We start from the raw sequence: 25,425 nt of genomic DNA on the forward strand, positions 1-25,425 counted from the left end.
AAACCATAACTAAATGAGAATGCTCGTCCACTTCAAACTTCTGTGTAGTTTCATAATTCATCACGCAACAGAACAAGGAAATTGGAGTCTCCATCTGATGGTATTTCACTATTTAGCCAATTCCATTTCCATCCTCAATATGTTACCTTACAAAAACGCGGGGAAAATGACCAAAAATGTCTTAAATCTCTTTTACCAATTCAATTGAAAACTTCTTAATCGTGCCAACCGAGTTCTAAACTTTTTCACATTTTATTAATTGAATGCATCCGGTCAATTTTTTAACATGGACGCAAATCGTTTTATTTGGCATGGCCGCGTTAACATGGATGCTTTCCTAAAGAAGCTAAGATAAGCTAAAACCAGATTCCCCTAAAATTAGAATGAATTAAGCCACAAGTCGAAAATTTAGGAAAATTCCAAATAAGGGCATGAAGTGGCCATATTTTCTCAAATAAGGATATGTAGCATATCTTATTTTAAATAAAGGCCTAAAGTGCCCATGATTGTTTTAAAGAAGGGTCTGACCTTGTTGAGTGGCTAAATATTTCGGCCAATCAAGTGCATTTTCCGTGTAAAGAGAAATTTTAATCTGTATTTTAGATAAATTATATTAAAATTTTTAAAAAAACTACAATTTTTTCAAAAGCAAGAAAAGTACAGGCGAAAGGGAAGCCCGACCCTCACCGAGGCATCGGCAACCCCGTGGACCATCTCTGACGCCCCACCGGTGATGGGGCGACGACCATAGGTGTCACGCCCCGACCCTCGGGTACGTAATGTCCCTACCAAATCGCCTCAGGTCATAATGATAACGTCCCGGGTAGGCTATCGACCCACGATAACATATGGCACATGTGGAAACGAACAAACTCCCAATCATACAAAACAACCGGGATAGTCAAACATAACACCCGTAACTGTAGGATATCAAAATACATATCTATCGGATAATAGCTCCAAAAAGAATCAATGGCTCCCGACCTACGAACTTCATCACTTCGGACTTGAAAATGTTCCCACGAAAGGGTGAGATAAAAATCCCAGCGAGTCAACGCCTAAGCCTCGACTAGGGCGATGATTCGTCCGGATACCATATCGGGCAATCACATATTCATATCAATCACATGCAACTTACTTGACATTAAGTCACGCAGATGTGCACCATGAATATATCGTGAGACCATGCCAACTCGAGACGATCATCGAGGCAATCAAGAACCATGGTACACTCAAACATAAAGCAACATTGGACATCACACGCAGTCCATTTATTAATGATGATTTTCGTGAATGGAATTCTTTGGATCCATACAACGCAATGATGGGGTCCATTAATTCGACCCGCACAACACAATGCCGGAATCGACTTCTGATAAACGGGCATCGTCCCGACTCCTTTCGGCGATCGCAATCACAAGTGATAACTCAATATCTCAAGTAGGCATTCCCCTAAAGGGCTTCGGTCCGTCACAAGCTGCAACCGGCAACCGACAATCCATGACTCGACATGGAAGGTCGGGCAACCGACAAGTCGTGTAATCCATACAAAAAGATACGATACGAACTTGACGGGCCACGAATCATCATCCATTATGTGATCACTCAATTCATCCATTAGTCATTCCACTTACTTTATTTAAATTATAACCGGATGCTCAAAACTTGACCACAGGCCATTTTCACGCTACGTGCATCACAACAGACAGTTGAATGCATATCGCTATCTACCGGCTTTTGCAAGTAAATACAAGATGGATAGTTATCAAACGATCATGCAATCATGACAGTCAATGGCCTTCTATTTATAGGCAATCCATGCTAATAAGTCAAGTTAAATATAAACCCAATTCGACTATGTCAACTAAAATCCATTATAACAAAATTATCGGTAATCAATTATTAACTAATCGATCGCTCTTGGCTAATCAATCCTTCACCCACTATCAAGCAAGGCCAAGCACAAAATAAGCAATCTCAAATCGGACAGCCATAAATATGACTAACCCAACCGATTAGGGCCATTTAACCTAAATCAACTTTCTCGCCTAGCCGGCCCTAATCGAACTACCTAAACGCCTAATAATATAGGAAGACTAATCCAAACGTAATTAAAGACCTAATCAAAGATTAGAGGTCAACTCACAGTCAAATACTCGAGTTGAGATCGGCGGCGATCCTCGAAAAATTCTTCGATGCGAGCCTCGAATTCGAACGATCCGCGAACCTTGGTTTCAGTCCAACGAGTCCAATTCTTTAATTTCTTTGGCCCACGGGCCCAATTCAAGGCCCAACTTCGAAGGCCAACAAGGTAAGACACGGCCCAAGTCAAAATGGGTTTTGGCCCCACTCGATAGGCCCAGATAATCTCGACCCAAGCCCAAAACAGGGCACCCAAGCCCAGAAAACAGGGGAGGCCGAGACTGTTTGGGGCTGGAACGGCGACTACGGGCGGCGGCCGGAGCTGGGGTCGGCGGCCAAAGGTCGGGGAAGGTCAGAGGGTGTCGTCGGTGGTCGGTGGTGGCCGGAGCAGCGACGGCAAGGGCAGAACAGTCCGGTTTCTCCAAAAACAGGGCAGATTGAGCAGTCCGGACGGCGACGTGTACAGTTTCAATTTCGGGGACTGATCTGGGGGTTTTCTTTAGCTGGTAACATCGTAGAGAGGTAGAGGAAGGTGTGTACAAAATTTCAGGTGGTTTCGGGTCCGTTTGCTATGCGAACAAGCTTTGTTTCTCCAAGTCAGACTTTAAAACTGCACTGTACAGCAGCAGGGGAGGGACGGTTTTGGGCTGTCCTGCAAAGTTTCCGGACTTCAGGCGGCTATATGACGGTGCAGGGTGGTCGAGGATAGTCTGGAGGATGCTGTGGTGGTCGGAAATGGGCAGAGGAAGGCGGCGGAGCGGTGCACAACGGCTGGAAACAGAACCAGGCAAAACAGGGGCTAAAACAGAGCAGACTGGAAGTAGCTGCTGTTTCGAGTACTTCGACGGTTCTGTGGTGGCTTCCGGCGGTCGGAGGTGGTGGTTGGAGGTCAAAGGAAGGCTGAGGTAGTTGGAGGACGTGGTGGTGGCGGCTGATGATGCGTGAAGGCCGTTGGAACAGCAGCAGACGCAGCAGGACTGAGTAAGGGCTGTTGCGGGACTTCCGGCCTCTCGCGGCTGTTCAGGGCTCGTTGGACGTCGTTCGCTGGCGTGTGGTGGTCGAGATGGTGCAGGGGAGCTGGCAGGAGGTCTGTGAGGTATGGCGGTGATGAGGGTGAGAGTAGTGTGGTGGTTTTTACATGAAAACAGAAGAAAAGGAAGAAGAAATGCAGAGTCGGTTGAAGGGGGTAAGTGGCGTGGGGGAAAAGGAGAAGGGGAAGAGAGAGAAGAGAGAGAGAAGAATGTAGACCTTTGACTTAGGGGCGGCTTAGGTGATAAGGTGGGTCCCACTCCATTAATCGTTTTGTCTTGACCTCCATAAAACCCTAGGGGCAAAATTGTCATTTCAAAAATTGACAGAGGGTGATTTGGTCAAAACGAGGCTCGGGCGCTAGAATTCCCATTTCTACGGCGCAACGACCAAATTATCGAACCCTAAACTAATTCGATCGACAAATCGGGAATTTTCCAATTTCCGTCACTAAATCCTTAGAAATTCAATTCGGAGCAATGAACTGGAATTCACAGTCTTTCTATAACCGAATTCTACTACTAAATGGAAGTCGAATTTCCAGGGCGTCACAATAGGTGGAGGGGCATCCCTTATTTTATTTTATTTTGTGTGTGTGTGTTTTTATTTTGTATAAATTTTTAGCCTTCTTTTTTCCTTTTTTGAGTTTGTCTTTTTTTTTGGAAAGATTTTGGAAAAAAAGTAAAAAATTGAATGGCGAAAATGTCTTTGACCAGCTGGTAAGGTAGACCATTTTTTGAGATTGACAAGGCCACTTTAGGCCTTTATTTTAAATAAGTTTCACCTCAAGCTCTTGTTTGAGAATTTCCCCTAGCAAATTTTGTGAGAAATACATTTATGCTTTCAATGGTCAAACAATTTGATTCGCTTAAGTCTTAAATCTTTATCAAGTCATAAACTTACTGTGGGAAGTGCAATTTGTAGATGTCACGTGCGCGCAGTTTCTGGTATTGTTCCCTAAAAAGAACTCAATTGTACGTATTTTTTTTTTCAATTGAAAAAAAGAAACAAAGTCAATGTAATTTTTCACCCTGGGATTCATTTAGTAATGAATAAACAAAGTCAACAATATCTAACTGTTAACTGATATCACTCAGCGTTAGCCCGGCCCGCTCTCCGCACTGAAATTTTGCGCCGGGTTTGGCCGAAAGAAACCATTAAAAGGCGATGCCCCTCCAAGATTCAATCATACTTCATTCTCTTTGAACTCTGTGAAAGCTCGACCATGGCGTCTTCTTCGTCTACTCCCCTCACAGGTCTCTCTCTCTCTCTCTGTATCATCACAGTTTGAACAGGAAACAGAGAAGTCCTGGGTTTGATGATGATGAAGTGTTCCTAACATTGTTTTCGAACCAAATTTTGCAGTGTCCCCGGAAGTCCTGGCCTTTCTAAGTGCAGTTCGTGCAGGAAATCTTGGCTTACTCAAGGGTACATCTTGACTTCTTCTTTTTCTTCTTCTTCTTTCTTTCTCTGTTCTTTCAGCCCTTTTGGTCCGACCTTTGGTTTCTTTGCTTTGGGATTTCTACATAATGTGCTGCATCCGGCAAATGATGTAGGGAAATAGAGTTGGCTTTGCAACTCGATGATGGGAGGGGGATGGCAAGAACTATTGCGGATGCTAAGGACGATAAGGATGTGGGGCGCTTTATTTTGCCGCTGCAGAGGCCAATATGGAAGTTTGCAAGTACTTGTTAGAGGAGTTGAAGCTTGATGTGGACCCAAAAGATGTTGATGGTATGCTTGACTTTAGCTGTATCTATTTTGCTCTGTTAGTTTTTCAATATTTGTGTATAAGAGAAGATGCCTGGTTTTGCGAAATTTTTCTCCCTGGAATTCACTATCGATTATAATTGTGCGAAAACTTGGTTTCTTTTTCAGGTGATACTGCTCTTCATCATGTTGCTAGATCAGTGCATAATGAAACAGCAAGGTATCTAATAGATCGAGGTGCCGATCCTGCTATAACTGATGATGGTGGTCTGACAGTAGTGCATTACTCTGCTGGGTCAGGTAGGTCAATTTTCCTAAACTTTGGTAAGCATCTGCGTTTACCTATTGCCACAATTGCTTTCCCAGATATTGCTAACAATTATGATTCTTCATGCATGCATGCATGCATGCAAAATCACAAGGACGTGCACAATGCGTCTTGTCATGGCCAACTGAAGATGGACATGCTTATCTGTGATTATTTCTTTGCAGGGAACGTCGAATTGATGAACTTTCTACTTTCTAAAGGGGTCGACATTGATTGTCAAAGCTCTTCTGGCAGCCCTTTAATGTTTTCTGCTGACTGTGTCAGCAAGATGCTGTAAAATTTCTGTTAGATCATAATGCTAACCCAAGCTTGAGAAATACCTAATCTCTTAAATTTTCTCTTTCGCCGCGGACTTTTGTGAGCCTTCTGCATGTGCACTTGTCTTCCTGAACAAAAGGCAAGAAATATATTCTTCTGTAATTAAGGACAGAGCGATAGAGAGAGGAAGAAAGAGAAAGGTGGAAATGGTTGCCTGGTTGTAGGAATTTAGCTGTTCTGTGAGATGCTATAGTAATTAGCATGTGGCACCAGGCAATGCACTGAGTTAGCTTTTCTGTTCTAATTTTCCTGCATGTGTTAAAACTATCTAAATTAGCTCTCCGTTATATGCACAAGCATGTTACATGCAATACCATTGAATTTATGCTTAGTCAGTAGTGATTTTAGTGGTTTCTCATTGAGCAGTTGTATTTTCCTTTGTCAAATTCCGTACAGATTACGGTGGATTCTCCTTAATTTGATAGGGAAAAATCTGAGACTTGTTGAATCAACTTAGAGCGTACTCTATTCCAAGTAAAAGTCTAATTGACAAGCATATTATCATTGCGGACACATCTTCACCTTTGGATTCATTGACGACGAAGAGGATGGGTGGATTGAAAGTTGAGATATTGCATTATGATTGCCATGATGTCACTTCGATTCGAGATGGCAAGGAACAGCTTGCATATATTTTTGGCAACAAAAGAGAGAAACCAATGATGGAACGTTTGAGAATCATTTCTTTGTTTGCCTATCACATCGTCAAATCGCTATTACATGTCTCTTCTCCATTTACATCGGTGTCGTGCTGAGGTTATTCCTTAGCAGTGACAGAAAACGGGTTTTGGGATGCGGTGGAGCAGTTGTCACTATCAGTTCGCTTGAATGCACAAAGCTGTTGATTCAGGTAAATATCATCCTGAATATACAGTTGTTGTTAGATCACTTTAGTTTTTCTTGCACTCCAAGCTGCCTTCTGTCTCATTCTTCATCTTACCCATCGTATCTTTTAAAAATTTGCAGGGGTTAGTTGACACTATATTGCTTTACTCAAGTTTCAGTCGGTCTCAACTGATATGCATTCTTGCTTATTCGTATCCCGTAGTCATGCCTCCTTAATGCTATGTGCTATTCTACGAATTATACTCCAATTATAGTAGCGCATAATGGAATCAGCATCCCTTTCTTTCTAACATTCAAGTTCCATGGAAGACTCAATTTAATCCTGAAGAATTACAGACGGGTTATGCCTGTTTACCTCTTTTTAATGATCAAAAGTACCATTTATACTGGATTTAATCCTGAAGATTTACAGAAATGCTCATCCACTTCCATACATACACTTCTATGTTCTTTCATATTTCAATACACAACCCAACAAGGAAATTGGAGTTTCCATATGATGATATTTCATTATTTGTCCAATTCAATTTTTCCATCCTCAATATGTTATCTTCAACAACGCGAAAAAATTATCCGAAATTTTATAAACTTATTGCACTTTTGTCAATTCAGTTGTAAATTTTTTAATTGTGCCAATCAATTCTTAAACCTTTTCACGCTCAGCCAATTGGGTGTAGCTGGCAAATTTTGGCCGAAGACCGACGTGGATGCCAGCCGTGTTGATGTGAATAATTTTTTAATTATTTTTCTAGTAATTTTTGTATTCCTTTTCTTTTCTTTTTTGACCTTTTTCCCATTTTTTTCATTTTTATCGTGGCTGGCGAGGCTAACCTCACCCACGGCCGAGGTCGGGCAAGGGGCTGACAATGCTCATTGGCCAAAACAAAAACAAAGTAGAGGGCAAAGAGAAGGAGAAAAAAAGGAACATAAAAATTAAATGATAGGGTGATGTCCAGGGTTCGCGCTTCCGGAGCAGTCAAAAGTTTTTTGACAAGCTTCAGACTAGTATCCAAGCCCGATCCTTCTTTAACGAATCTGTCAAAACCTTGCCTCTTTCCTCCTGCCGAATCATCGGAGACATATAATCCCACTATTGCAAAGGGTTGGGTTGTCGCATAAGTCCCACCAAGAACTCAAACTGTCCCTTATAATTAAAAATTGTGCATGTCAACACCGCAACCATGCAACATACAACAATCCGCATCCATATCAATAATTTCCAATCAAAATTGATTGGATACAATTAATCGGCAAAATATAAAAATATTTGGTACTCAACTGGTACAACTAAAATAGTTTATAGCTGAATTGGTAAAAGTGTATTAATCTTTGTACACATCATCTCATTTCATTACTAAAATAGGTTGTGCGAGACAATTTGGTATTTATCTATTTTTTCTTTTAACTTTCGGCTAAAGGTATGTTATCTACTCTCATTTGTCCTTTTAGCATTTTAATTTTGCATTTTGCTTTTGCGCACACGACAACACTTTTACTCTAAAAATCAACTTTCGGTTGGAAAGTGATTTTTCTACTTCTACTTAGGAGAAAAGTTGATTTTTCTACTTCAGGATAAAAGTAAATTTTTTTTTTATTTCTTCAAGTGGATCTAAAATTATTTTCGAAGTAAAAAACTGCTCCGAAAGTAGAAAAATAAAGATGCATAATCAAAACATTTTTGCTCCAGAAGTTGCGTTACCAAACATATTTTTATTTCAGAAATGTTGTTCATCCAATTTAATGATAGAAATACAATCATTTGAAGTCTTCTCAAATTTCGAACAAGTTAAATTCTTTTTTAAGTAGTGAAGATTTAAATGTCGTTTTTAACAAAGTGACTTGTAAGCCAAGATAAGCCAAAATCAAAACCGCCTGAATTTGAATGAATTACACGTACTAAATATGAGTGATCCAAATAAAGGCCCGCAGTGCTTTTTTTTTTTTTTTTCCAAATAAGGTCATAAAGTGGCTATGACTATTTCAATAAGGGCTACACTTTGCTGGCCGGCTAAATATTCCGGCTGATGAAGGGAATAGAAATTGGAGTCTCCATCTGATGATATTTCATTATTTATGCAATTTCATTTCCATCCCCAATCTATCATCTTCAACCACGTGGGGAATATTGTAAAAAAAAAGTTAGAAATTTATTGCACTTTTGTCAATTCAATTATAAACTTTTTAATTGTGCCAATCAATTCCTAAACATTTTTATGCTTTGGCAATTGAGTTCATTCGGTCAATATTGGCCGGAAATCACTAATGTAGATGCTTACTTAGTTGATGTGGACATTTTTTTTTCTTTTTGGAAAAAAACGTAAAGATGAAAAAGAGAAGAGAAGAGAAGAAAAAACAAAAAAGGAAATATAAAATAAACAAATAAAAGTATCATAAAAAATTATCCATGTTAGGGCCGATCGTGCTAGTTAGGGGAATCATCATCTACTTCAGCTATTTCCAGCCAAAATTGCCCCGATGGAGTAAATTGTCAAAAACATGAAAAAATTTAGAATTCAATTGGTACAATCAAAAGTTGTATTACCTAATTAGCAAAAGAACATTAGTTTTAAGACTGTTTTGATAATTTTTTTTGAAACGTGACCAATTCAACAAGCTAACAACTTTTTATGAGTCATTTCATTTCACTACTAAAACAGGTTGGGTGAGACAATTTGGTGCTTATCTATTTTTTATTTTAATTTTTGGCCACAGGTGTCTTCTCCAGTTTGATTTCTTCTTTTTCCATTTTGATTTTGTCTTTTGCTGAGCACGCATGACAACACTTTTTGGAGTAGAATTTTTACTCTAGAAGTGTTTTTATTGTAGAAATTCGTTTGGTAGCATAATTTTATTTTTCTACTTTCAAAGCATTTTTTCTTCTTCTCGGGGTTTTTTTCCAATTTAATTTTAAAAAAAATATTTAAAAGTTTGGGCCTCACTTGGCGGTTGGGTTGCCGAGCAGCTGGTGCTGCGCCCGGCCCCACTTGCTCGGCAGCCCAATTGTCAAGCGGGCTGGCCTTTTTTTTTTTTATAAATTTTTTTTAAGTATTTTAATTATTTATACTTATAATATTTAGTTTGTTTTGAATTTTTTTAACATTTTATATTTATTTTATTTATAATTTTTTTCTTGTGAAGCTTATCTTTATAACATAATTAGTAATAATTAATATAAAAAATTATTAAGATCTATAATTAATAAATAATGTTTTAATTTTGTAATTAATTAAAAATATTCATAAAATAAAATTGGTAAGATATATGAAATTAAGGAGAACGAGGATCCGTATGTCATTTTGTATTTTTTTTTTTAAATTAAATTGGAAAAAAAACCTTTCTTTTATCCTTTTCTCTACATTTCATCAATGACAAATTTTATCAGCTTATCGATGTAAAACAACCGACGTGTGATTTTTTGAAAAAACGTGATCGCCAAAAATCGGGTAAATTTCATTGATTTAGGGCCGACGACCTCGGATTGTGCTCAAATTTGGTCGATTGAAGCAAAACGGCCTTCTAATCAATAAACACGGCTTTGCCGTGACATATGATGGATCTTCGCGTTTCGGAATCGTTTAGATAGGTTTTCGAGCGGTTTTCTATTTTGGGCAACTTTGCGATATACCCGATTGCGATATTTGATTTGAATTCTGTTGATTTAGATTTGATTCTTATTTTATTAGGATTAGATTTGATTCGTATTTAATTTCTTGAGGGGTCTTATCTATATAAAGGACATTTGCCCTATGCAATCATCATTATTTTTCATTTAATTACATAATTACAACATTATTTATTAATTATAGATCTTAATAATTTTTTATATTAATTATTACTAATTATGTTATAAAGATAAGCTTCACAAGAAATAAATTATAAATAAAATAAATATAAACATGTTAAAAAAATTCAAAATAAACTAAATATTATAAGTATAAATAATTAAAACACTTAAAAAATGAAATTAAAAAAAGAAAAAATAGGCTAGCCCGCTCAGCAACCCAACTACTGAATGAGGCCTAAACTTGTAAATATTTTTTTAAAAAAAATAATTTCGTAAATATTTTTTTTAAATTAAATTAGAAAAAAAACCCATCTTCTCAAGAAAATCAACTTCTTTTAAAAAAGTACACTAGAAAAATCAAGTTCAGTTAGCTTTTGAGATTTGCGTATAAGAGTGGAAGCCTGGTTTTGCGGACCTTGAGTCTCCTCTCTCTCTCTCTCTCTCTTTCCGTCTGTCCTTCACTCGCTCCCGCCTGCCAGCTCTCGACGCGGCTCGCCACTTTGCCTCTCTTCCCTCGCAGCCCGATGATTTCTGGACTATTCGGTATGCAGGTATTGATGTCCCTGACGTGTTATGGCTTTTTCCTGCCTCCTCTTGCTCCATGTGAATGTGGTAGAACATTACCAAATTTAGATGGATTTTCTAATCTTTATTTTGCTAGATGATTCAGACAGTTTTTCTGATTGTGATGTTATTGCCTAGTGCCTAAGAGCTTTCATGATAAGATTGCCTGATGGGATGAAGGCAGAGGTTTTCTATATCTGGGGTCTCAAATCTTGTGAGCAATGGTTGTCGATTGTGGGTAATTTTCGATGAGATACAGCAGCCGGTCTTGTGAAGGAAAACTACATTGCAGTGACCCTTATTACGAGATGGTGAAAAGCCTCTTTTTGTATGTAAATCTTATGACTGCAATAAGGACATGAACTTGGCTGAAGGGAGTCTTCCCGTGGCAATTATTCTTGGTGTAATTCTCTTTTATTTGATATAAAATTGGAATATTTGTGCGTCATGTATTGTGTTCGAGCTCAAAAGTTAAATTTACAGGAAGACGTTGGGGAAGCAGAGGAAACAAGGAAGGAGAAGGATAACTTTTCTCAGGAAAGTGGAGAAGCTAAATGGAAAGCTGAAAAAGCCAAATTAAGAGGAGATGCTGCGCTTAAAAGAGCACGCTATGCTGCAGCTTTATCCGCCTATACACAAGTAAATTCTTCTATCATCATCAGTTGTTCTGGACATTTTTCATGATTAACTTCTCTTTGCCAATGAAGATATCAGGCCTTGTCATGGAAAACCTCTCCAATAACACCTGACTTAAAGAAACCAACTATATTGAACTACTCGTCTGGTTCGGAAATTACAGGCAAGGGGCTTTGACCCAAATGACCCAACTTTGCTTTCCAAAAGAAGTCTCTGCTTTATTCAGTTGGGGGAAGCAAAACATGCTCTAATTGATGCAAGGGACTGTATAGCACTTAGACCAGATTGGTCAAAAGCTTGGTATAGGGAGGGTGCAGCTCTGCATTTACTGCAGGTACGCTTTCGCTAATTATTATCCTTTTAGTCTATTAACAGTGTTTGCACATTTTTTTACTATACATGGCGGTGAAATTTCTGGCAGAGGTTTGAGGAAGCTGCCATTTCTTTCTACGAGGGTGTGAAGCTTGAGCCTGAAAATGAGGAGCTTGTACACGCTTTCAGGTTAGGCTGAATCAATTTCTCCAACCTTGGAGTAACCTTCTGCTCTGTCCTAGTTGCGAATTTAATTAGAATAACGGCATGATGTCGACGGTGGTCCCATGGAATCTATATGCCCAATACTGTCGGTGCTAGATTATGTGCAATAAGGAGAGGCTACAGAACAGGAGAGAAGAAGGAATGTACATATCAAATGTGCCTGATTAATGATGCAGAATGGGGAATAGGAATTAAGCTAACCAGCTGCTTTTGGTAAAATGGCGAAAGCATTGAACAGTGGTCAAAGTTGATTGCGATTCTGTAGTGTTATGCTCGTCGATTGAGAAGATTTCATGCTCATTATGCATAGGTATCATTTTCCAAGGGCAAAGTCATAGCTAGTCTTTGGTCGAAAGATTTGTTAAGCAAATGCTAAATTCTGCTGCTCGCTCTTCCGTCAGAGCACATAGAATCTTTTGTCTCAATTCAATGGCTATGTTAGCAAGTGGAAACATTGGAACACCACAGCATCTAACGACTTATGCTTCTATAATAAACTGTTGAGCACTCAACTTCTAGAGACTAAATGAATCATGTCATGCATGCAATTTAAAGTTGGGCCTATTTATTCTTTCTCATCTTCACAGGGAAGCATTTGAAGCTGCAAGGAAGTTCCGCCAGTAAGGATCAGATCAGTTAGATTTTGAACGTAATAAGGACTGAAGAGGTTGATGCCTGAGTGAGGAAGGTGCTCGTGATTATGGTTCTGCTGTGTTTCCCTTTCATCAGAAGTTCTGCTGTGTTTCCCTTTCATCAGAAGATTTGAGTATACCCAAATTTGTCAAAGATTTCTGAGGTTTGGCATTGATATTCTCTTTGAACATTTGATTTGTCGGGGATGGTTGGCCAGCTCTTCGAATCGTGTCGTGGAACGATATGGCTTTTGGCCTTGCGTTGGACACAAAAAAAAAAATGGTTTGCTTCAACTAGAATTGAAGATCAACAATGCTTCTTCTCCTGATGATCCGTAGATCATGTCGACTAAAATGGCAAATTGCATAGGACGAGTCCTGCGTCCGCAAATTCTTTCGAACTACATGGCCCCATCATGATGTAGACTATGACAGAATCAGGACCTAGTTGTTACATGCATGTTACCTAAGACTGTTCAGATTTTGCTAGGGTATCAACGTAGTTAAAAATTTGCATGGGTTAGTTGACACTATATTGCTTTACTCAAGTTTCAGTCAGTCTCAACTGATATGCATTCTTGCTTATTCGTATCCCGTAGTCATGCCTCCTTAGTGCTTTGTGCTATTCTACGAATTATACTCCAATTATAGTAGCGCATAATGGAATCAGCATCCCTTTCTTTCTAACATTCAAGTTCCATGGAAGACTCAATTTAATCCTGAAGAATTACAGACAGGTTATGCCTAGAGCCGGCAAAATGGGTCATGTACCCATTTTGTAACCCAGTTTTAAGAGGCCCAACGCTATATGGGTAACTCGTATTTTTATAAAATGGGCCAAAGTGGATTAAGAAGAAAATGAAAACCTAAAAAACAGGTCAAATATGGGTTTGCTTCTGACCCATATTTGACCCATTTAGCCCAACAAAACAGGTGAGTCTCTTCATCTCTCTCTCTTTCATCTCTCACGATCGTCCCTCTCTCTTCTCAGTCTGCTCGCTCGTCATGACCATATCTACCGTAGCAAAACCCTAACGCCACTCTTTCCACCGTGCCCACATTCGCCCCATCGTCCGCACGATTAACCTCGACCTCCCCATCGAGGATCCCGAGATGAAGATCTTCGCTTCTAGAGCCGAAGGCGGCGGCCTCATGGTCGATCAACACTCTGCATTATCAAACCACCAGAAGATGGCGGTCGATCCGCCATCGCAGCACTCCAGCCTCTAATCTGTACTAAATTGTACGCTACTACAAGTGGTAACCTCGGGCACTTGTCGCGGCTCCTCCTTTCGCAGGGCTGCATGAAGATCTGCGTGCTCCGATGGATGAACAATGAGATGGTGAGGCGGGTCAAGAGCTGGGAAGCGGATGACTCGGCGTGAGGGACACGGGCACTAGCCACTAAGCACAGGCTTGAGTTCTGCTACTAGCCATCTTTGAAGAGCTTCTATTTGAACTGGAAGTACAACAAGCTAGGTGTCAAGGGACGAGTTGCAGACGAAGGAGGGCGGAGGGAAAAGGAGAAAATAAATAAATAAATAAAAGAAAAAATTAAAATATCTTTAAAAAATTAAAAATTTACTAAATTTGTATTTCATAAAAGTGTTTAGCAATATTATTTTTTTTATCAAATTATTAGAACAAGTATTATATTATTTAGTTAAATATAGAAATGTTTAAGAAAAAGGGTTGGGTATAGGTCGGTAATGGGCCGGGTCGGATAAGGGTAATTAAATTTGTACTATGTAAAAATGGGTCAAAATGGGTTTAATGGATCAATATGGGTCGGACCATATTCGACCCAACTCAAACCCCACCCGATCCACCCGTTTGACACATCTAGTTATGCCTGTTTACCTCTTTTTAATGATCAAAAGTACCATTTATCTTGGATTTAATACTGAAGATTTACAGAAATGCTCATCCACTTCCATACATACACTTCTATGTTCTTTCATATTTCAATACACAACCCAACAAGGAAATTGGAGTTTCCATATGATGATATTTCATTATTTGTCCAATTCAATTTTTCCATTCTCAATATGTTATCTTCAACAACGTGAAAAAATTATCATAAATTTTATAAACCTATTGCACTTTTGTCAATTCGGTTGTAAATTTTTTAATTGTGCCAATCAATTCTTAAACCTTTTCCCACTCAGCCAGTTGGGTGTAGCTAGCAAATTTTGGCCGAAGACCGACGTGGATGCCGGCCATGTCGATGTAAATAATTTTTGAATTATTTTTCTAGTAATTTTTGTATTCCTTTTCTTTTCTTTTTTTACCTTTTTTTTTTTTCATTTTTAGTGTGGCCGGCGAGGCTAACCTCACCCGTGGCCGAGGTCGGGCAAGGGGCCGACAATGCTCATTGGCCAAAACAAAAACAAAGTAGAGGGCAAAGAGAAGGAAAAAAAAAGGAACATAAAAAATAAATGAAAGAGTGATGTCAAGGGCTCGCGCTTCCGGAGCAATCAAAAGCTTTTTGACAAGCTTCAGACTAGTATCCAAGCCTGATCCTTCTTTAACGGATCTGTCAAAACCTTGCCTCTTTCCTCCTGCCAAATCATCGGAGACATAATCCCATTATTGCAAAGGGTTGGGTTGTCGCATAAGTCCCACCAAGAACTCAAAATGTCCCTTATAATTAAAAATTATGCACGTCGGCACCGCAACCATGCAACATACAACAGTCCGCATCCATATTAATAATTTCCAATCAAAATTGATTGGATACACTTAATCGGCAAAATATAAAAATATTTAGTACTCAACTAGTACAACTAAAAGGTTTCATAGCTGAATTGGTAAAAGTATATTAGTTTTAAGGTATTTTTTTTCCCAAGGACCTGAACAATTCAACAACCTAACAGTCTTTGTACACATCATTTCGTTTCATTACTAAAACAGGTTGTGCGAGACAATTTGGTATTTATCTATTTTTTCTTTTAACTTTCGGCGAAAGGTATGTTATCTACTCTGATTTGTCCTTTTAGCATTTTAATTTTGCATTTTGCTTTTGCGCACACGGCAACACTTTTGCTCTAAAAATCAACTTTCGATTAGAAACTGATTTTTCTAGTTCTACTTCTAAGAAAAGTTGATTTTTCTACTTTAGGATGGAAGTAATTTTTTTTATTTCTTCAAGTGGATCTAAAATTATTTTCGAAGTAAAAAAATGCTCCAAAAGTAGAAAAATAAAGATGCGTAACCAAAAGATTTTTACTCCAGAAGTTGCATTACCAAACAGATTTTTACTTCAGAAATGTTGTTTATCCAATTTAATGATAGAAATACAATCATTTGAAGTCTTCTCAAATTTCGAACAAGTTAAGTACTTTTTTAAGTAGCGAAGATTTAAATGTCGTTTTTGACAAAGTGACTTCGAAGCCACGATAAGCCAAAATAAAAACCCCCTGAATTTGAATGAATTACACATACTAAATATGAGTGATCCCAATAAAGGCCCGCGGTGCTTTTTTTTTTTTTTTCAAAAAGGTCATGAAGTGGCTATAACTGTTTCAATAAGGGCTACACTTTCATGGCCGGCTAAATATTCCGGCTTATAAAGGGCATAAAAATTGGAGTCTCAATCTGATAATATTTCATCATTTATCAAATTTCATTTCCATCCCCAATCTGTCATCTTCAACCACACGGGAATATTGTCAAAAAAAAGTTAGAAATTCATTGCACTTTTGTTAATTCAATTGTAAACTTTTTAATTGTGCCAATCAATTCCTAAACATTTTCACATTTTGGCAATTGAGTTCATTCGGTCAATATTGGCCAGAAATCACCGACATTGATGCTTACTTAGTTGGCGTGGACATTTTTTTTTCTTTTTGGAAAAAAATATAAAGATGAAAAAGAGAAGAGGAGAAAAAAAAACAAAAAAGGAAATATAAAATAAACAAATAAAAGTATTATAAAAAATTATCTATGTTAGGGTTGGTCGTGCTAGTTAGGGCAATCATCATCTACTTCAGCTATTTCCAGCCGAATTGCCCGGATGGAGTAAATTGTCAAAAACGTGAAAAAGTTTAGAATTCAATTGGTACAATCGAAAGTTGTATAACCTAATTAGCAAAAGAACATTAGTTTTAAGACTATTTTGATAATTTTTTTTGAAACGCGACCAATTTAACAAAGGAACAACTTTTTATGGGTCATTTCATTTCACTACTAAAACAGGTTGTGTGAGACAATTTGGTGCTTATCTATTTTTTATTTTAATTTTTGGCAGGTGTCTTCTCCAGTTTGATTTCTTCTTTTGGCATTTTGATTTTGTCTTTTGCTGGGCACCCATGACAACACTTCTTGGAGTAAAATTTTTGCTCTAAAAGTACTTCTATAGCAGAAATTCGTTTGGTAGCATAATTTTATTTTTCTACTTCCAAAGCATTTTCTTTTTTTTCTGTTGGAGAAGTCATTTGGAGCCATCTTCGGAAGTAGATCTTCTCAAGAAAATCAACTTATACTAGAAAAATCAAGTTCAGTTAGCTTTTGAGATTTGTGTATAAGAGTGGAAGCCTGGTTTTGCGGACCTTGAGTCTCCTCTCTCTCTTTCCGTCTGTCTTTCCCTCGCTCGCCTGCCGGCTCTGGACGCCGCTCGCCACTTCTCCTCTCTTCCCTCACAGCCCGATGACGATTTCTGGACTACTCGGTATGCAGGTATTGATGTCCCTGCCGTGTTATGGCTTTTTCCTGCCTCCTCTTGCTCCATGCGAATGTGGTAGAACATTACCAAATTTAGGTGGATTTTCTAGTCTTTATTTTGCTCGATGATTCAGACGGTTTTTCTGATTGTGATGTTATTGCCTAGTGCCTAAGAGCTTTCATGATAAGATTGCCCGATGGGATGAAGGCAGAGGTTTTCTGTGTCTGGGGTCTCAAATCTTGAGAGCAATGGTTGTCGATTGAGGGTAATTTTCGTTGAGATACGGCAGGGGACTTGTGAAGGAAAACTACATTGCAATGACTCTTATTACGAGATGGTGAAAGGCCTCTTTTTGTATGTAAATCTTATGAATGCAATAAAGACATGAACTTGGCTGAAGGGAGTATTCCCGTGGCAATTATTCTTGGTGTAATTCTCTTTTATTTTTATTTGATATAAAATTGGAATATTTGTGCGTCTTGTATTGTGTTCGAGCTCAAAAGTTAAATTTACAGGAAGACGTTGGGGAAACAGAGGAAACAAGGAAGGAGAAGTATGACTTTTCTCAGGAAAGTGGAGAAGCTAAACGCTATGCTGCAAAAGCCAAATTAAGAGGAGATGCTGCGCTTAAAAGAAATCGCTATGTTGCAGCTTTATACGCCTATTTAGAAGTAAATTCTTCTGTCATCAGTTATTCTAGACATTTTTCATGATTAACTTTTCTTTTGCCTTTCTTTGCCAATGAAGATGGAAAATCTCGCCAATAACACCTGACTTAAAGAAACCGACTATATTGAACTACTCGTCTGGTTCGGAAATTACAGGCAAGCAGCTTTGACCCAAATGACCCAACTTTGCTTTCCCAAAGAAGTCTCTGCTTTATTCACTTGGGGGAAGCAGATCATGCTCTAATTGATGCAAGGGACTGTATAGCACTTAGACCAGATTGGTCAAAAGCTTGGTATAGGGAGGGTGCAGCTCTGCATTTACTACAGGTACGCTTTCGCTAATTATTATCCTTTTAGTCTATTAACAGTGTTTGCACATTTTTTTACTATACGTGGGAGTGAAATTTCTGGCAGAGGTTTGAGGAAGCTGCCATTTCTTTCTACGAGGGTGTGAAGCTTGAGCCTGAAAATGAGGAGCTTGTACACGCTTTCAGGTTAGGCTGAATCAATTTCTCCAACCTTGGAGTAACCTTCTGCTCTGTCCTAGTTGCGAATTTAATTAGAATAACGGCATGATGTCGACGGTGGTCCCATGGAATCTATATGCCCAATACTGTCGGCGCTAGATTATGTGCAATAAGGAGCGGCTACAGAACAGGAGAGAAGAAGGAATGTACATATCAAATGTGCCTGATTAATGATGCAGAATGGGGAATGGGAATTAAGCTAACCAGCTGCTTTTGGTAAAATGGCGAAAGCATTGAACAGTGGTCAAAGTTGATTGCGATTCTGTAGTGTTATGCTCGTCGATTGAGAAGATTTCATGCTCATTAAGCATAGGTATCATTTTCCAAGGGCAAAGTCATAGCTAGTCTTTGGTCGAAAGATTTGTTAAGCAAATGCTAAATTCTGCTGCTCGCTCTTCCGTCAGAGCACATAGAATCTTTTGTCTCAATTCAATGGCTATGTTAGCAAATGGAAATATTGGAACACCACAGCATCTAACGACTTATGCTTTTATAATTAACTGTTGAGCACTCAACTTCTAGAGACTAATTGAATCATGTCATGCATGCAATTTAAAGTTGGGCCTATTTATTCTTTCTTATCTTCACAGGGAAGCATTTGAAGCAGCAAGGAAGTTCCGCCAGTAAGGATCAGATCAGTTAGATTTTGAACATAGTAAGGACTGAAGAGGTTGATGCCTGAGTGAGGACGGTGCTCGTGATTATGGTTCTGCTGTGTTTCCCTTTCATCAGAAGTTCTGCTAGGTTTCCCTTTCATCAAAAGATTTGAGTATAGCCAAATTTGTCAAAGATTTCTGAGGTTTGGCATTGATGTTCTCTTTGCTCATTTGATTTGTCGGGGATGGTTGGCCAGCTCTTCGAGTGTCGTGGATTGATATGGCTTTCGGACTTGCTTTGGACCAAAAAAGAAAAAATGGTTTGCTTCAATTAGAATTGACGATCAACAATGCTTCTTCTCCTGATGATCCATCGATCATGTCGACTAAAATGGCAAATTGCATGGGATGAGTCCTGCGTCCGCAAATTCTTTCAAACTACATGGCCCCATCATGATGTAGTAGACTATGACAGAATCAGGACCTAGTTGTTACATGCATGTTACCTAAGACTGCTCAGATTTTGCTAGGATATCAACGTAGTTACATAACCAAGGCTCTGAAAATCGCGTTTTAGAGTAAAATCGCAGCGGAGCCTGTAAGATGGAATCAGGAACTCACAGGACTTAGTCGGCACGAGACCGTAAGCATCATATACTCTTTCCATGGTTCCGCATATCTTGTGTACCTATGCAGGCTACGCTTGCCTGTAGCACTTTTTACTCTTGCTATCGTTCCATGGGTCTGCCCTCTTTCAGAAGCTTTGGAACTAGCCAACTTCGCGGGAAAGGGCTCCTGGGTTTTAGATGTCGACAGCATCGGGTCGCGATAAACTCGTTCTGGAAGATCACATCTGTTGCAAATCCTTTTTCCGATGTTGTATTCGAGGACTTATCGCTCGATTAGGTTCCATTCCACGTCGACGGTCTCTGAAATTCTCATGGAAAAATTAGCAGGAAACTCGTGGAAGAAATTGACAATTACAGGACATTAGCAATGTGAACAGATTGCTTTCCCACAGTCCACATTGGTGAGGTTGCTCTTGCTCCAATTGCAAGCAAAGAAGTTAATAGCCTTCACGTTCTTGCGTCGGAGATACACATATATTAAGAAAATATTTACGATTATTTTTTATTGAAAATCTCAAAAAAGTTAAAAGAAAAAAAAAAGGCAAAAAAGAACAACTCTCCTCCCCATGTTTCCCTCTCTTTAGATCTGTCAGCTGGGCTTTCCCTTCTGTCTATCCGTGCCAATCACGATGAAGCCGCCGGCGGTTCCCAACTACGGCACCACGACCGCCGCCGCTGCCCCCGCCGTCGCAAGACCGGCCGCCGCGCTCTTCTACACGTCGCGGCCCACCACCCCCTTCCCGGCCCGCCGCCCCTGGCGGGAATTCCTCGACGTCTCCTCCTTCTCCCTCCCCTACAGCCTCACCGACGCCGCCTCCCGGGTCGCCAAGAACCTCGGCCACTTCCGCCTGAACTACGCGATCGTGGCGCTCTTCGCCCTCTTCCTTGGCCTCCTGTGGCACCCGATTTCACTGATCGTCTTCACCGTCGCCCTCTTCGCTTGGTACGGCCTCTACTTCTCCGTCGACCGACCCCTGGTGGTCTTCGGCCGCAGCTTGGACGACAGGGTCGTGCTCGCGGGGCTGAGCTTGGTGACCGCAATTGCGTTGGTTGTGACTGGTGTGGGGTTGAATGTGTTGATCTCGTTGGCGATTGGCGTGTTTGTGATTGGATTGCATGCTGGGTTCAGGAATTCGGAGGATTTGTATGTGGATGAAGAAGAGGGCGGGCTCTTCTCAGTTGTTGGCAACCAACCCTTGAGACCCACTTCTTATAATCGGATGTGAAAGTTTCCATGCAATTCAGATGGTGAAATTTCGGAATTTGAAGGCTAATTAAAGTAGTCTTATTTTGGTGTTGGAACTTGGAGGTGTTCTTGTTTTTGTTGGTGTGTTCTTGCTCCTTTTTTCTGATAGGTTACGAGGTTTCTTGACCATTTTTTTATTTGAGGGGCTTGAATTTTGAAGTGGGCATAGGTGATCTTTGGATCTGATGCTGTTTCGTAGATGGAGCTTTATGGGATGCTCATTCTTTGAGAAGAGAAGATAGAGGGCAGACTTAATTGCTGGAAGAATGTAATTGGGAAACTCTTGTTTAGATTCGTTGGATTGCTTCAGACGGGTACGGTTCATCCTGGGAAACGACTCTTTGTTTTGGTATTGACAACAATTTTGGGATAATTTGCCCCGCGCAACACCGGCCGGTGAGAGTAGATGACCTTGGTCGGATCATTCAGTTTAACCATGGCTGCTAATCGTTTTGATTATGCTGAGATAGTAGTGCATCTTTCTCTGTCTCTCTCTCTGTTGGACATTCTTCTTGCCTGCCGCTGAAGATCTTGCAAACTGGGAGCAATACCTACGTTGGCGACCATACTTGGCAGTTCATGGCATCAGCTAATGCCCATATATAACAGCTCTTGGCCACCGTTTCAGAACCAGCCTCCATTGCGGAACTTCAGCTCAATATGATGGACAGATTGCACATCTGGAGAGGGTTAGGCTATGAATTCAGTTACGTCCTTAAATCCTTTTCTTTGGTCAATCGTTCTTTTGCTTTTCACCTAATGTACTGTAGATACTAATTCCCATTCCTCTCATTACCTGAACATATGGAAATTTACGCCTTCGAATAGATGTTTCTATACTCTGTCATGGTTTAATTATGATGGTCTTGAAATGTTAGAAGACAATGCTTGCATATCCTTCTGTCGGATGTCTTTTAACTTTGAAGAGCCTTCTGCGTGTCCCTTCATCCTTTCACCATTGAGAATTCTTTTCTGCCTTCTACCTGCGAAAAGTGTGTGGTGCCCGAAGGCGGTTGTTGAACGTGTTCCAGCTAGTACGATCTTGAAAATTTTGCACTATCGAGATGCTTCAATTGAAAAAAGAAAACTTGACCAGCAATTAATACACTAGAACTATGAAAGGATAAAAAATCCCAAACAAATCATACAATGACCCTTCTCTCATTTGCACGTTCAAGAGTCATGACCGAACCCTCTCGTACTTCACACCTTATACATCGTTCAAGAACTACGATGCCAATTTAACTTAGCATCGAGTTTAGTACTCCCATTCCACAAATTGCGATTCTACCTCAGTGTTGGAGATGTGTTTGGAAAAAAGAATTAGGGAATAACATAAGCGAGAAAGAGGAAACCCCAGAAGTAGAGCAAACAGTGTAATAACGCAGCTTGAGACTGAAGGTAGAATGTCATATTCAAGTGATCGTAACCAAGAAGGAGACCAAAACTGATGGCAACAAAGAGTTCAAGAACATGATAACAGTCACTCATAAGGGCAGTTGGCAGAGCAAACCAGGCTATTGCATTGATCTTACAGCAGGCATTCCAAATTTCCTGAAGCCGGTAAAGCAAAATGAGATATGATTCAATGAACAGAAACCAAAGTAAAACCAGCAGCAAGAGCTATGTTAATCCTCTTCCAAATTGATGGAGTCCCCGAACTTTCCATACAGAACTTTCTTCAACTCGGCCATCTGCGCAAGCACAGAATCTTTCTCATCTTCCAACTTCTCCAAGTTTTTCGTAGTTACTTCTTTCATCTCTTCGATTCGGCTCTCTACTTCGTCCTTTGGCACGTGAGCGAAAACCTCCCCTATCTGGAAGCGCACAACCTCCTCATCAGTAAGAATCAACTCATTGCTCGCATCCTCAAGATTGTCGTTTGTTTCCTGAAAAGGTTGAGAATTGAGAGGAGATAAGCAAGTGATTTTGGCTAGATGGATACAGGGTGAGAAGAACGAGTTTTAACTTCTTCAATCCTTTCAGTACAATCTTAGATCTAAATCAGCTCACAGAAAGATAGAAGAACACTGGTAAGACCTTTCCACAAAATGGGTGTTCTAAAGAAGCTAAGTATATACCAAAGAGCAAGATAGTTGAGTACTTGTGCGGGGTCACAAACTTAAGCGCCCACAAGGTCACCAGAATGTACCAGCACAGAAATATATGTTGGCTGCTCATAGAAGATAGATCGATATGCTACCATGACTGTAGCATGATTTTTACCGGCATGGAAATAGCCCACGTTCTAAACTATGTCTAGGATCTGTTTGTATTTTTTAAGTTCAAAAACTTCAAATCAGAGCCTCCCATTCATCCAGTAGTGCCATTGACTGTGTATATATACCAACTGATAAGATATCCATCCATCTATGGGATTTGCTAGTTAATTTATTTGCCCAATTAAATGCAAAGTCATTCCAAACAGCAAAGTCGTTTCACTAATCCCAGTGCATGAAAGGGTCAAAGGCCAAATATGCTCACTCAGTTGACCTTCTACCAACGTCGATAAGGATGAAGGAGCTTGAGAATTTGAAGCCAACAATTTTGGAGTTTCCAGACATAAAGATTCACCAACTCCATTTCCTAAGGGTCTATCCAAAAACCACTTCTTATTGCACATTGCTGTAAACAGGTAGAGGTTGAGCAGAACTCACATAGAAATCATCAAAATGGTTTCTTGATCAAGCATTTTCGACATACTAACAAAATGTTTGTGAAAAAAAATGCTCTCCGATGAATTATCTAATCCCATTAGTAACAGGTTTAATCCTGTCCAAAATCCCAATACGGATATCTCACACTATTTACTTCAAGAAAGCTGCTTTTCAAACTCTGTCTTCAGCAATATAGCAATATTTTATGCTGGATTTTACTTTAGACTGGAACAATATCACTATCTGAAGAAGCTGAAGCTGACAAAAAGCACATCAAGAAACAAAAGGACACAGACTTAAGCTGAGCATCGAATCCAACCCAGTAACCTTACCAGCTGCTATCAATCTCTACTTAAGATTAACCCCCTGCTGATCAACAACTACCGCCAGTTTTCAGTTGTAAATCATCCCCCGGAAGGGAAACGAGCCAGAACCCACAGAAATTACTCCTTCGCACATCCCCTTCTTTTACACACGCCCCTTTCATCAGATGCAACAAACCCAAGTAATCCACTGAAGACCTAGCTTCATCGACAGCGGAAAAACGGGATACCTTGGCGATTCGGATCTCATCCTCCAGCTCGTGGAACCGATTGTTGAGCTTGGAGAACTTGTTGATGTTCTGCTGATCCTCCCAAGTGACCTCCGTCTCCGATCCCCCGCCCTCCATGAAACAAAAGTTTCGAGCATCGTTAGAAATGGGGAATTAGGGTTTTCGAAATCGATCGATTTCCGGGGGCAATCTTACCTGTTGCATGATTGATTGGCAATCGCAGCAGAAAACAGGGGCTTCTCAAGGCGTTTAGGGCTCACCGGAGGATTCATTTCCTTTCGTGCTTTGAAAGAGGCCCCTTTTCTTTTTTATTTTTTTATTAAATATCTTATTATACTAATACACCAATACATTAAATTATACGGTTATATAGCACATTATGTATGTTCGATTTCTAAATCAACGTCGCACTCTTTAGTCTCAAAATTTGGTAATTTGCACCGTCCCATTTCAAAAGAAGTCAAAATTTCGCGTCCTTTACTTTTTAGGACAAAAAACATCAAAAAAAGAATCTCAAATTACACATGCTGTAACACATCTGCTCTATTTTTTCTTTGGTTGTACAAAATAAATTCAAATTTATACCTACATGATATATTTATCCTCTGTCAAGGTTCCATTAATAAACGTTATTAAAAGTCTGTTTATATGGACGCCGTAAAAGCAAACAATCTTGACATGGCACCTATGTGGCTCAAGTGAAATAAACGGCATTTTTTTAGCTGAAAAACCATTTACGGAACCTTGACAGAAGAGGGTAAATGTATCACATAGGTACAAATTTTAAGTTTTTTATGTCACAAAATTTTTTTATGGTAAATGTATCACAATGAGCATAGTTTAGTGTTTTGATGTCACAAAACAAAATTAGAGTAAATGTGTCACAGTAGGCAAAGTTTGAGATTTTTTGTGACTTTGTCTCTACTATTTATTATCTTTCACACTCCATGGGAGAACCATAAAAAAAGCCTTAAACACATTACGGTTGTGTCAAATTCAGTTCTAAACATTTTAATTTGGCCAATTTTATTCTAAAACTTTTGACGATTCGCTAATTCTGATTGAAAATAGGCGACGTGGACACCGGCATTGCCCCATTAAACGGTCATCACTGGCATAGATAATTTTTTAATTTTTTAATTTTCTCTAAATTTTTATTTTAACTTTATATTTTCTCCATGAAGTCTACACGAGGGCTGGGCAATCCTCTCCGACCACCGAACGAGGGTCATGATCCTCGCCCGCGGTCGGGGTCCCTAGAACACAAAAAGAAAAAGAATGACAAAAAGAAAATCATAAAAAAGAAATTGATTGCTTTATTAAAATTATAAAAATTATTCACGTCGGTCCGGCTATGCCA

At 39.4% G+C, this 25,425-nt stretch overlaps 4 protein-coding genes across 4 annotated transcripts; 3 read left to right on the forward strand and 1 right to left on the reverse strand.

Annotated features, from left to right (window-relative positions):
* The first annotated feature begins 4,396 nt into the window (after positions 1-4,396).
* Positions 4,397-5,486, forward strand: LOC125314892 (putative ankyrin repeat protein RF_0381). Its single transcript, XM_048278178.1, has 5 exons — positions 4,397-4,427; positions 4,537-4,599; positions 4,804-4,905; positions 5,050-5,181; positions 5,374-5,486. The coding sequence occupies exons 1-5, from the start codon at positions 4,397-4,399 to the stop codon at positions 5,484-5,486; spliced, it is 441 nt and encodes a 146-aa protein (XP_048134135.1).
* Positions 5,487-10,569: 5,083 nt separating this feature from the next.
* On the forward strand, positions 10,570-12,552 carry LOC115743860 (heat shock protein sti1 homolog). Its single transcript, XM_048280376.1, has 6 exons — positions 10,570-10,627; positions 10,660-10,708; positions 11,205-11,360; positions 11,521-11,691; positions 11,779-11,858; positions 12,482-12,552. The coding sequence occupies exons 2-6, from the start codon at positions 10,682-10,684 to the stop codon at positions 12,516-12,518; spliced, it is 471 nt and encodes a 156-aa protein (XP_048136333.1). The 5' UTR covers positions 10,570-10,627; positions 10,660-10,681; the 3' UTR covers positions 12,519-12,552.
* Positions 12,553-20,172: 7,620 nt separating this feature from the next.
* Positions 20,173-21,710, forward strand: LOC115743920 (PRA1 family protein F2-like). The gene has a single exon (XM_030678930.2). It carries the CDS (start codon positions 20,239-20,241, stop codon positions 20,833-20,835), a length of 597 nt encoding a protein of 198 aa, XP_030534790.1. The 5' UTR covers positions 20,173-20,238; the 3' UTR covers positions 20,836-21,710.
* Positions 21,711-22,244: 534 nt separating this feature from the next.
* LOC115743925 (probable prefoldin subunit 4) lies at positions 22,245-24,386 on the reverse strand. Its single transcript, XM_030678937.2, has 3 exons — positions 24,261-24,386; positions 24,066-24,176; positions 22,245-22,744 (listed from the first exon to the last, which is right to left on the reverse strand). Exons 1-3 carry the CDS (start codon positions 24,267-24,269, stop codon positions 22,484-22,486), a joined length of 381 nt encoding a protein of 126 aa, XP_030534797.1. The 5' UTR covers positions 24,270-24,386; the 3' UTR covers positions 22,245-22,483.
* Positions 24,387-25,425: the final 1,039 nt, after the last annotated feature.

Source organism: Rhodamnia argentea, chromosome 1 (assembly GCF_020921035.1).
Source record: "Rhodamnia argentea isolate NSW1041297 chromosome 1, ASM2092103v1, whole genome shotgun sequence".
NCBI lineage: Eukaryota > Viridiplantae > Streptophyta > Magnoliopsida > Myrtales > Myrtaceae > Rhodamnia > Rhodamnia argentea.